This window comes from Halichoeres trimaculatus, unplaced genomic scaffold (assembly GCF_033239565.1).
Source record: "Halichoeres trimaculatus isolate MK-OKI-2021-1 unplaced genomic scaffold, fHalTri1.1 fHalTri1_scaffold_14, whole genome shotgun sequence".
Classification (NCBI taxonomy): Eukaryota; Metazoa; Chordata; class Actinopteri; order Labriformes; family Labridae; genus Halichoeres; species Halichoeres trimaculatus.
In genome coordinates this window covers 33,106,320-33,118,753 of record NW_027437192.1, presented here as the reverse complement: position 1 = coordinate 33,118,753, position 12,434 = coordinate 33,106,320, and the positions used below count along the sequence as shown (strand labels likewise).

General features: G+C 39.9%; 1 protein-coding gene across 1 annotated transcript in view; it reads left to right on the top strand.

Annotated features, from left to right (window-relative positions):
• Positions 1-11,831, top strand: part of LOC141803442 (CMP-N-acetylneuraminate-beta-galactosamide-alpha-2,3-sialyltransferase 1-like) — a 116,856-nt gene extending 105,025 nt beyond the window's left edge. Inside the window, exons 6-8 of the mRNA XM_074687471.1 lie at positions 5,970-6,015; positions 6,755-6,874; positions 7,965-11,831. Coding sequence (XP_074543572.1) covers positions 5,970-6,015; positions 6,755-6,874; positions 7,965-8,138 — 340 coding nt within the window. The 3' untranslated portion in view covers positions 8,139-11,831. The remainder of the gene's footprint in view (positions 1-5,969; positions 6,016-6,754; positions 6,875-7,964) is intronic.
• Positions 11,832-12,434: the final 603 nt, after the last annotated feature.

Sequence of the window (12,434 nt, the reverse complement as noted above, 5' to 3'; positions counted from 1 at the left end):
AAGTTTTTGCACCTAGGAAAGATGAGGTCGATACTTTTTGAGATAAATCCATGGAAAATTTCACCCAACCCTGCAGCGTTGCAGCAAAACAGAGCTTTATTGGCCTGTTTCAGCTGACATGTTTTTTCCACTAGTAGTTCTGATGTCAACCTTATGTCCAATCACGGCAGGCTGTGTTTTCAAAAATAACTCACCCAGCACATCTCCCCACTGTCACATGACAGAAAAATATTGTAAGCAGCTGGCTGATAAAGCATTTAAAGCTGCAGGACCATTTTTGTGAAGGGCTAGATTTAGAAAGACTTTAAAGTAACTGTGAGGAGTTTTTTTAAGTGATCTTGCAAAAGTCTTCCTTGTGGAAATATGCTTGATCATAATCTACTCTTTAATATGGGATTATCAACACCAGTACAAAATATTCTTAAATGCTACTTCTCAGCCTCCTGATCAGGTCAACAAGACCAGATTCATTTACAGCATGTTCAAGTCTTTATGACAACAACACTTCAGCTCTCTGATGCTACTCTGCCTTCTGGTATTCCCTCTATTGCTGGGTTATTATTGGAGATAGGTCTTACGTTCCCAATAACCATGGATAGAAGGACAAGTCGATGGCGTCGCTTCTTGGCTCACACCTGAAAACCAGCATGTCATCCTCACCTCCTTCTCCTCCCGTTGTGGGGAAACATCAGGCCTTGCACCAGTTGGCATGGACATGCTACATGCTGCTAACAGCAGATTTCACATGTAAACAATGCAGCCATGGTTACATGTAGGATCTCTAGACAAACACAAGAGCAAAAATAGTAAAAATATCACTGAAGACAAAACCAGTTTGATGTCCAAGACCAACAAACGAATCATACAGAGTAATGATCCACTCCAAATGCAAAAATGACAAAAAAAGAGATTAAAAAATACAAGAAATGGACAAGGAAGAGAGAGCTACGGCAACAGGCAGCCACAACCAATAGCGTGGCACCTATAAACAAGCTAGTAATACTTAATGTATATGTATATCTATTTGTAAATGTTTATGTATATGTATATGTTTATACTTTATACTAATACTTCATGTCACAAAGCTCAGATCATCTCAAACTGCTTTATGGAAAAGGATGATAAGTTCCCTGTACTCCAATGGCCTCCACAGTCCAGATCTCAATCCAATAGAGCACCTTTGGGATGTGGTGGAACAGGAGATTCTCATCCTGAATGTTCAGCCGACAAATCTGCAGCAACTGTGTGATGCTGTCATCAACCACATTTGCACCAAGCGAATCAGTTTGGTTGGCCTTGATACGGCACACACTTTGTGGTGTTTCCTTTCACTAAAATTGGGACAGGTCCCCAAAAATTGTGACCTATACTGTCCCACTTTTTGTTTCCCTTCTGTTGGGATGCCTGACATACCAATCTGAGAGAGGGTGGAGCTAGAAACACTGCAGTCTGTTAATTGGTTGAAAGAATCATCACTTCCTGTGCAACAGCGCTAATAATGAACAACACATAATCCTGCGCTTTGTAACAAAGAGCCACATGCCGATCACAACGAAGACGCATTGCTGGATGTCTACCATCGTTGCTCTTTAATTACTGCGTCACATTTTTCTTCTTCATTGCATTTATTAGCAGGGTATATTGTGTCGTGCTGCTATGGCATCATGCTATCATATAGCTGACATGGCTATCGGCATCCAGCTTACACACCACCCACCAAGAAGAGCAAACCTGTACCAAACTGTACTGATCCATACCGGACTACTTGGTGGAAACAGGGCTGTTGTGATTATGGCCCAGTAGTAGAGTTGGCATCTCTCAATCAGAAGATCGAGGGTTAGGTCCCAGCTTCTGACCTGTACTCACCAAGTGGCAACCTCTGGTCTAAGAATATGAGACAATGCTAAAGTGCTAAAATCTGCTGTTCCTCCAGTGTCTTCTTGAGGCTGGCTCTGGAAGTACCAGAAGTCACATACACACCAAGCTAAAAAAAGCTGTTTTCAAAGCAGAAATTAACCTATTTACAGCCTGGTTCAAATAACGTCTTCAGTCTGAGTCACTAATTTTACCATCAGCACACACTGTACAGGGGGTGAATTTTTTTTTAACTCGGCCGTTCAGAGAATATTACGTGAGCTCGCCCAATCAGAGGCACAGCTCAGGGTTTTGTGACCTACGGACATCCTATAGCTGTGAGCAAAGCCCTTGCCACTACCAATATGGCCGCTATAGCTGATGTTCTTCATTTTCCGTTAGGTAGTCACAAGCTAAGGTGTCCTTAGGCAAGGCATGAACTGTAAATTGCTCCCTCTCTTGGTCAGTGGTGTGTGGGTGTGAATGTGTTAGCTCAAACTGATGGTTCCCTACAGTAGAAGTCTCTACCATCAGTATGTGAATGAAACTGACTAGCAGTGTGGAAGCACTTTGAGTGGTCAGAGGCTAGAAAGAGCTCTATAAGTACTGCTCCACTTACCATCATGTTGATATGGAGCGTTATATCTGAGGAAGGTTTCCAGCGGCTTGTTGAAGCCATGATACCAAGAAAAAACCCTTTCAGACACACATTTTCTTTTCTAATGAAACCTTGTTGTTGTTGTTGTAGCGCTGTAATGGTAGCCTCACCATATGCTGTATAAGAGACATCCTTCACCCTGGCTCTCACACACAGCACCTATACAATCTTCCTTTCACATAGGGAAATAAGAGGAGACCATTATGCCTGTGCGAGGAGAGTCCACTCATGTCAAAGGGAGGATAAAAGTATGTGAGAGAGGCAGAAAAGCTTTCTAATGCCCCTCATAACATGCATTTATCTCCTAATAAAGCACAAGTTCAGGAAGTTCATGTGTCTTAGAAAGCTTACAAAAGCCTCTACTCATCACAGAGCTCCATGTCTGAACCCCGAGAACCCAACCTGACTCACTCAGTGTCTCTGTTCATTTGCTACCAAAGCAGGGTATAACCACTCAGATTTAATCTCCCAGTAAATTTCACCTTCACTTCCTGTCCTCTGTCCATGACCTGCTGTAACTATCAGCTTACTAAATGGACATTAGAAGGGAACTGAAACAATTAACGTCTTTTAATAATTCAAGCACAGAAGCATTTTAGATGATGGATGAGTAAACACAAACTAAAGCTTCTTTAAATGTGCTGTTGCCTTTGACCCCTGCTAGAGCAAATGTTAGCATTTTAATGTTAAACAAGAACATTTTCCCTTCAGGCTTTATAACTCATTGTGTCGTGTAAAGCACCAGATACATGACAGGTCATTTCCATGTTATTATTACAGCAGAGGAGGAAGAGGAACTGGACTCACTGTTAAACTGTTGAGCACACACACACACACACACACACACACACACCAAGCTGCGGGAGACAAGTCTGTCTAATCTTTGAATTTTAATGAGACTCTGCTGCAGAAGAAATAGTCTTGATAAACCTCTTCTTTAATTGAAAACATTTGTCTGGATCGTATCTGACCATATACTCATTACATTTCATTTGAATCAGTTGTATCCCTTTTACATTTTCTCCCAGGCCTGCACGGCGTGCTGCAGAAACCACACTTTAGACTCTGGATTTGTACTTCCTCAGCTCTACATGATTGCTTTACCTGCCCCCTTTTCTTCATGAAAATTGCACAAACGCAGGTTTTGCATTTGAAAATTGAGACATTTTTATAAGCAAACGGGATATGGACGACCCCAGAGAGCAGCTCCCACCTTTATTCAAAGAGCCTCTCCAGTTTTCATGTTTTAACCTTGCCTACCTGGGATGAAGCACCACTCTGCACTGCATGGCTCTTGCGTGATGAATAATTCAAAATGTAAAACTTTGACAGTGAGCACAGGTTACTGGGATAACTTTAAAACCTACCCATGACTCACTCGTTCTGAAAGGAAGGACAACTGATACAGGTGCTGCCTGGGTGGAAGCCTGTTGCAGCAGCTCTCTCTTTGTTGTTGTTTTTCTATCTTTTTTTCTTCACTTTTTGTTTCTCTTCATATTTGGACCCTGTCTTTCCTTTTTATGACTCATTTTTTTGCCATTGACACCAACAGGGCTTGACATTAACTTTTTTGCTCACCAGCCACTGTGTCTAGTGGTTTTCCAAAGTTACTAGCCACTCAGCATTTTCACTAGCCACAATTTTGCTGTTGGATAATTATGTTTAATATGATGAAAGGAGACGAAAACATGCTAAAGTTTGCTTGAACTAGATTTAAAACCTTTTTAAATGTGAATGACCTCTGTTTACACTTAAATCAAGAATACATAAATGTTTAACCCCATTATCAGGTATTCAGTCCTAAAATGGTTGTGCTCCTTTAATATGAAAATATGCAGACAATGAAGACAAAGTAATTAAAGGAGAAGTTTATTTTTGCATTGAATTAAATTTGTTATGCTTGAAGGTTAGTTGAAAAGATAAAAACTTATCTGAAAAACTAGCAAGAAAATATGTCTGCTTAGATTTTTATTTACAACAGTAATTTTTCAGTAATAAACTAAGTACCATACTTAATGAATGATGTCGCTTTGTAGTAAAATTAGCCTATACATTTTTTTTTAAGTCATAGCTATCAATCATGAGAAAAAAATGCGTCATGAAGATGAAAACAGCAGATATAAGTCCCACTGGACCATAAGTTTCATTTATTTAGATTGATTTGGTTTATTTGCAGTATTGCTGGTGAGATCGGTGCAGTGTGAGTTTAAATGAGCTCCATCCAATAAATGTCCTCACTTTTAAAAAGTTACAGGAGTTTTGGTGCTAGTTTGTGACTTAAACCCCGTAATCTGTTCACAATAAAGAGCCAAAAAGACATGAGTGAAGTTTTAAATCACCTTATCAGGCGCTAAACACCGGGAGCTGTCAGGCTGACCAAGATAGAGGCTCGAGACAAGCACGTCCAATGAGCAAACACTGTGTGCAGGCAATGCTCATGGGAGTTGTAGTGCCGTAGTCTCATATTGCAATGGGTTTAGTATTTCAGATGCCGTTTCAGAAAACTACAATTAAATAATTCAACCCGCCAAAGTGGCTGGTAGGATTGACAGTGTTACCTGCCACAGCTGGAATTCACCCACATTTGGCGGGTTGGCGGATGTTAATGTCAAGCTTTGGACACCAAACTGTTTGTTTTTACAGCAGTGTTTTGACTTCTTTTTGCTCATGTGTGTGTCCAGAGATCCTACATGTAACCATGGTCGCATTGTTTATATACAAGATTTCAGCTGTTAGCAGCCTGTAGCATGTCGATGCTAACTGGTGGTAGATGGAATGTTCCCCATGAGCTGAGGAGACGGAGAGAAGGATTACGTGCTGGTACTGCATTGTAAGCTAAGAAGAGGTGACATTGGCTGGTCCTTCCATCCTTGGTTATGGAGATTTAAGCTCCATCTCCAATAAGATGGATGAGCTTGCCAAGGGAAAACTAGAGGGTAGAGAAGCACCATGCTATTCACAGACATGGCCAACAGAGCACCACAAACACCACATTGGATGGATTTCACCTGCTGTGAGCAGACAGGATCCAGGAGACAGAGACTGAACAGACTGCTGAAGAAGCTCAGTCCTGGACCCTGTGGAGGTGGAGACTGAACTGGACAACGATGGACAAAGTGTCGTCTCTGATGGACTTTTTTTTCTAGTTGACACTTTTATATTATCCTGTTTATAAATTCTTGGATTCTTGAATAATATACTTTTTTGTATTGCTACAGAGACTCTAAATTTCTGCTCTATTCTATTCTGTTAGTTCTGTGTTATTCTATTCTATTCTGATGTATTTTCAGACATGTTCTTAAGTAAAATCATACAAAACTCTTGACTGGGATGTGCTATGAATGTGAAGGTGATACGAGTCAGTTAAGATGAACAAGCAGTACTGGAAACAGCTCTTTGAAGCTTTTGAAACCTGATCTTTAAATATCTTGTCTTGTGTTTTTGTGTTTTATTACAGCACATATATACCTGTCATATCCAGGATTAAGGCAAATAAAGACAAGGTGAGTCTTTTTGCACACATTTTAGACACATGGTATCACATCTGTTTTGGATGACATTTGACAAACCAAAGCTTTCATTGAAAGCATTATGGCACATAGTCCATGGTCAAAATACCAACACCCTAACTTTAAAAGGTCGGGTTGAGGGGCTAAGTTGGGAGCCTGTAGCGTCTGAGGCTTATGAGTGCCTTTTCTTGTCATTATGTGCCAAGCAGTAGAGTTGATTTCAAAAAAATGTTCAAATTACAATTTGAGTTGAATCTGCACTCCATAAATAGTAAAAGTATTGAGTCGGACTAAAAGAATATTGCCAAAACCCTATAATCAATTCTGATCTCTCATCCAAAGAGGGAACCACTGCCCCCTACAGGGCAACAGAGGGACAAATTAAAGAATAAAAAAGGGACTGTACTTCCTCTATATACTTAATTCAACTACAACCATTGATTGCGACTTATACCTTTCAGCGGGGCAGGGGGACAGTCTGGCAGAAAACTACATATAACATATTAACGTTCTGCATTGTTACTTCATATCATGTTTGAATTATGGGAAATCAGGATACCCCCTCCTTAAGATCATACTCTGTCAATAATTTGAAACAGTTCTTCAGGGTCTTCATTATAACTAAGAATAAAGCTGCAAACACTAAACACAATACGTCCAGCAGTGTGCAAAACACTTCTAAAAACATGAAGGTACGGTGTCCCCATGTGTTTTTGTTTGTTTGCTTTTGCAGGTTTTAATTTACAGTCCGACCTTTTTCAAGTATGTCTATGAGACTTGGCTCGAGGGTCACGGGCGCTATCCTTCCACTGGCTTTCTCAGCTTACTTCTGGCTGTCCACATATGTGATGAGGTAAACACCACATGAAGTATGCAACACGTATGACCTTAACAAAAAGAGTTCCTGAAAGTCTTCAGCAAAGTCACATTTTCAGGATACTAGTTGGGTCATTTTGGAGCAAAACGTGACCGCGGTGAGCGAAGGTCCGTTTCTCAATGGATATGTCGTCTAGGAGGGCTGAAAAACAAATTTAGCCGGGGTGTATTTTTTAAAATGGTGGGGAAAATTTTTTAGAGGCCAAAATCCAAAATGGCTGTCATGGAAATGATCTTTTTAAAAGCTCAACCTACAATGATGAACAATACATGTTTTCAGACCTTATTTTTGTTGAGAAATACATATTTCAGGGTTGGATAATGATTTGACCTTATTTTAGTAGATGTTTCTGTGTAAACAACCATTGATGAAAACCCATTTCCCATTAAAAAGGACTATGCAGAAATGACTTTTCAGGTCTATATCACAATATTTTGGGCTTTATTAAACTCTTTTGCATTTTCAGACCAATGGAAATGAATAGATTCCTTTATTTTGCTCCCATTTAAATGAATGGAGATTTATCATCACATCTTCTTTATTGACTCTAGATGTTATTTCTGTGAACTTTAACTGTATATTACTCAACTCATCATTAGCAGAGCTTCCATTTTAACCTTATAGAGACTCTGTAACAACACTGAAAAAATATGCCCCCAAAACGGCAAAAACTCCCCCAAAATACCCCCCAAAAAAACACCAAAAGTGGCAGCCATCTTGAATTTGAAGGTTCAAATAAGGTCAAATCATTATCCAACCCTGAAATATGTATTTCTCAACAAAAATAAGGTCTGAAAACATGTATTGTTCATCATTGTAGGTCAAGCTTTTAAAAAGATCATTTCCATGACAGCCATTTTGGATTTTGGCCTCTAAAAAATTTTCCCCACCATTTTAAAAAATACACCCCGGCTAAATTCATTTTTTAGCCCACCTTGATGACAAATCTATTGAGAAATGGACCTTCGCTCACTGCGGTCACGTTTCGCTCCAAAATGACCCAACTATACTCTGTTTGAAAATGAGTAGAGCAAATGATTGAATCTCTTTTTTGTGTCTGCTCCAGGTCAGTGTGTTCGGGTTTGGTGCAGACCAGTACGGAAACTGGCACCATTACTGGGAGGAGAACCATTTGGCCGGAGCTTTCCGACACACAGGGGTCCACGATGGAGATTATGAATATAACGTCACCCTGCTGCTTGCGGACAAGCACAAAATCCGAATGTTTAAAGGCAGATGATGTTGTTTCACAGGTGTATAACCACCAAACTGACCTCAGCAACCTTTTCATCTTCATCTGTCCGTCATCTCTCACAGCTCACACTGGAAGAATGTTTTTATCCAAAGACTTTCTCACATTAACTCCTGAACTATTGTCAGTCGTGTTTCTTTGAAGTTAATGTCTGAGAAATCCTAGAGATCCAATAAATGTTTGTTACTGAAAACACAGGAAACAAGTAACACTGCCACTCCTTCTGACAACAATGTGTACTCTTTTGTTTGGGAAACTGATTGTTACAGCTAGTTAAAGGCTCTGTAAGGACTTCCATTATCCATTTAAAATGAGATTTTCAACACCAAAATTATTATTTTTAATCAAAAGTTACTTCTCAGTACTGTGGTCTGGTCTAAAGGGGCCAAAAGTCCCTTTAATGTCACTATGCGGCTGACTGAATGAGGGGTAAGATAACCAACTTGCTTAATGTTTGCTTAATGTCACATTTCAAACAGTGGCCACACGTAACTACAAATAAAAAAACAAATAAATACAAGACCTTGTGGCCTTGCATCCTATGAAAAGTTGTCTTGACCAAGGTAAAGAAGTGTTAATGAGAAGATCTGCTTTCCAAAACAAATGCACGCCCTGGCAATAGTCAAAAGCGACTGATGGTGCTTGCAGTGGCGTTTTCTCCTGGAGGCCAAGGGAAGCCATGCTTCTTCTCTTTTTTCAGACTGTAGCTGTGATTTGATAAAAATACTCCTCTTAACAGTTTTGATAATCCTTCTGTGTTTCGTCACTGTCATCTCTTCCTTATTCCTCTCCTCTAGTTATTGAGCATTTTACGATGTGTAAAACAGCGCCCTCATAAATGTTCTGTGGCGAATGCGTGGTGAAAATATGATACTGCACACTGTTCGCAAGGAAGCCACTGAGTTGGCGTCCCTTGGTGAAAAAGAAACAAGAATGATTAACCAATCAGATGAGGCCGCGGTCATGACACTGCTCATCTGTGATTGGCCAAGACTGTGTCAAGGGAAGCCACCCCGTCTTTGGCCTCAAACCAATCAAATCACAGTATCGCCATCATCGAGCCACTGAATGAAATCAGGGAGGTTAGCACATTAGCAGTGTGCATGAAGCGGCCGGTTGTGTGGTTAAGTGGGCGGTTGAATGAATTAATACGATGTTTAAGCTAAGTCAAGAGGACAATGTACATGTGTGAATGAGTGACTGAGGGTGGGAGAGTGAAAGGGTGTGTGTCGCTGTTCAAAGTAAGTAAAATGAGCGCTCTGTGGGCGCTCTAACAGATGGTTCCATTACATGAAATAGCGATATACAAACTGCAACACAGTCTTCTATATACCACACTCCTTAAAACTCATACAGATTAGAGGCTTTGTCTCACTTGGCTTCCTCAAAAAAAATCCCCACGCCACGCCACTGGGCGCTTGTGGGAAATGGAGTCTTTATCCCAGAAAAACACTACCGGTTCTGACCACAAGTGTCACTCTAATCACCATCAAATAGAGTCCTTACAGCGCCTTTAAAGAGTCTTTTACAAATGTGTGTGATGTGAGGAGAACTTCTTGTCAACTAGCATGCTGGATGCTATTTCTTAATGTTTTTGTCCTTTTATTTTCGGTAGGGCAGGAAACCAAAAGCAGCATGTACCATGTGTCAGTGGGTCAGCACAATGTGTGGATTGCTTAGCGGCTTAAGCTTGTTGCTTAGTGCCACATGCTACATAAAGGATATCCACTCTGGCAAGTTAGTGAAGGAACCTTGAACTTTGATGTTGTATCCTGACCACACCCAATGAGTTACATAGAAATCCCTCACTGAGCAAATGGCAGGTGGCACTGGACAACTGGCACATGTCACTTAGCGACCGGCGCATGGCACTGAGCAACCAGCTTGTGTTGCTGAGTGAGATCTAAAATGTGGCTTATGGTAATAAGCCATATTTGGATCTTGGTGTCACTACTTTTTTTATTTTTTCAAAGCCTCCACTTGCTGTATATTTATAACCACTTAGACAAAAAGCCTCATCGATAGCCAAAGTAAAAGACTCATTATATACTCCTGGAAGTGTTATTTTAAAAAGGGGTTGAAGGCATTTTTTTTTATCAGTTCATAAAGACGTGTATTGGCCCTGTTAGGCTGTCTGCTTGTTTGATACAGGGTTATATTATTGTTTGAAAGAGCCAAAAGACTCTTTAAGCTATTACTTTGGGGTCTGATTTTGATTTTTTTTTTTTTAAAGTAACAGAATTCTACTCAGACTTGGCCTCATGGGAAGGAATCCCAATGATTTCCTGTCTCTTATTTTTCTTTGAACCACCATCTGGTCTGGATCTGTTCTGGTTATTACTCAAATCTGTTACAGACATTCAGTGTCCTTGCTGTTTTTTTTCTCACCCAATCATCAAGTGAAAAACTGAAACTCATCCAGTATTTGCAAAACAATAGAGTAAGCAGCATCCCATTAGCCCCTGATGTAGGTATGAGTAGCATGTGGTCATGCTATTTAGCAAATTTTAACTTGCTAATATGCTTTATGTACAGGCTGTACATGGTTATCCCTAAAGCTGCATCACAAAAGCATGTGAGCACAGTTAGCATTAGCATGCTATCATTAGGATTTTGCTCTAGCCAAAGCAGAACTGTAGCTGCAGCTATCACCAGAGTGCTAACCTTGTGTTAAAGTTAGCATCCTATCTGTTCAAGAAATGTAGTTCACTGTTAGACATGTGGTTTGATGGCATGGCTTCAAAGAGAAGCTATAAAAAGCCTCTTCACATGAGGCCTAAAGAAACACTGCACTGTTTTGAAGTAACCAATAAGATTTCATTTAGTGATGATTAAAAAAAGGCAGATTCCAAATGTTTAGGGTGTTTCACAGACACCAGCTAAATCATCTTTCTCCAATCTAACATTTGACACAGCCTATGAGGTGCCTTATCGTTCTATCATTGATGTAGTATCCATTTCTATGTACATATCTTTTTATGAAACATAGGAGTAAAGTGCCTTAAATACAGTTTTTTTTTATTTTGATTTAACGTTCTGGTTTGTACTTAGTTTGGCAACATTTTTTAATCAAAGCCCACGTGTTTGTATCATTGTTGTGTACATAGTGTTCATTTCTTGCCAGTGTAATGCATGGTAACAGTCATCATATGAACTATTTATCAGTAATGTTTTATCACTTCCACAGAATAAATTCTGACACACTCACACAGGCGTTGTACTTCAGGCCTATGGCTCTGCAGTTTGGATGTATCACAGCTGTGTTTACGTCTGGGTTTGAAATCACTCTTTCCTCTGCCTGAACTTTTTGTGAATGTGAAAGGAATTAAAAATGTATGATCTTAAGAGACAAAGGAGCTCAAAACATGTTGTCAAGTTGAAATTTTCATCAATCAAATCCCTTGTTTCCATGTTTGCTCCACGTAGGTTATCCTAACATCTATTTTTACTGCACGTGTCTTCAGACGTTCTGGGACATTTGTCTCTTCAGTTTGTGAGAGAGGAGGCCATCAACCGGAGAGAACAACAACATGTATTCAAGTTAAATTTATCTGCTTCTTAACCTTCGTGGTGTGTGTATAAATTCTGTACAACACAGACACACACTGCATTGACTTCTGGTGATCTGTTGTAAGAATGATGAAGTGATTTGATTCAAGAACTTTTATTGTTTAACCTCCAAAGAACAGACATTACTCATGGCTTATAAAACATTTTTTAATTAATGTTTTAAAACTGTTTTAAAATTTGTAAAGGCGTCTTGACTCACAATTTGTTATAGCATAGCTGTAGCTATGGGTTTAATGAAGCTAGTAATGGCTTTTGAAACTAAGATCAGATAAGATACACCTTTATTCATCCCACCACAGGGAAATTTACATTGTTAAACCTGAAAATACAAAAGTGTATAGGAAAAAACATTACAATAAGAATATGTCAACTAGAATTATACAAACACACACACACAAACACACTAGGGTAGAAAGTCTTCTGAAATTGACATGATGGTCACGAGAGATGACAACTTGGCCAACAATCCCCCTGTCAGCCTCCACCTCTATGGGTTCTAGAGAGTCCACATAGCCCAGAGGGTCGACAAGGTCCAGAGGGCAGCTCAGGACTGAGCTGGCCTTCTTCACTGGTCTGTTCAGTCTCACCCTCCTTTGTCCTGTCTTCCAACAGCAGGTGAAATCCATCCTATGTGGCATTGGTGTCCTGTGTCCATTAGCTATGTCTTCTGTGGATAGCATGATGCTACTATGCCCTCTGGTATCTGATCTCTGC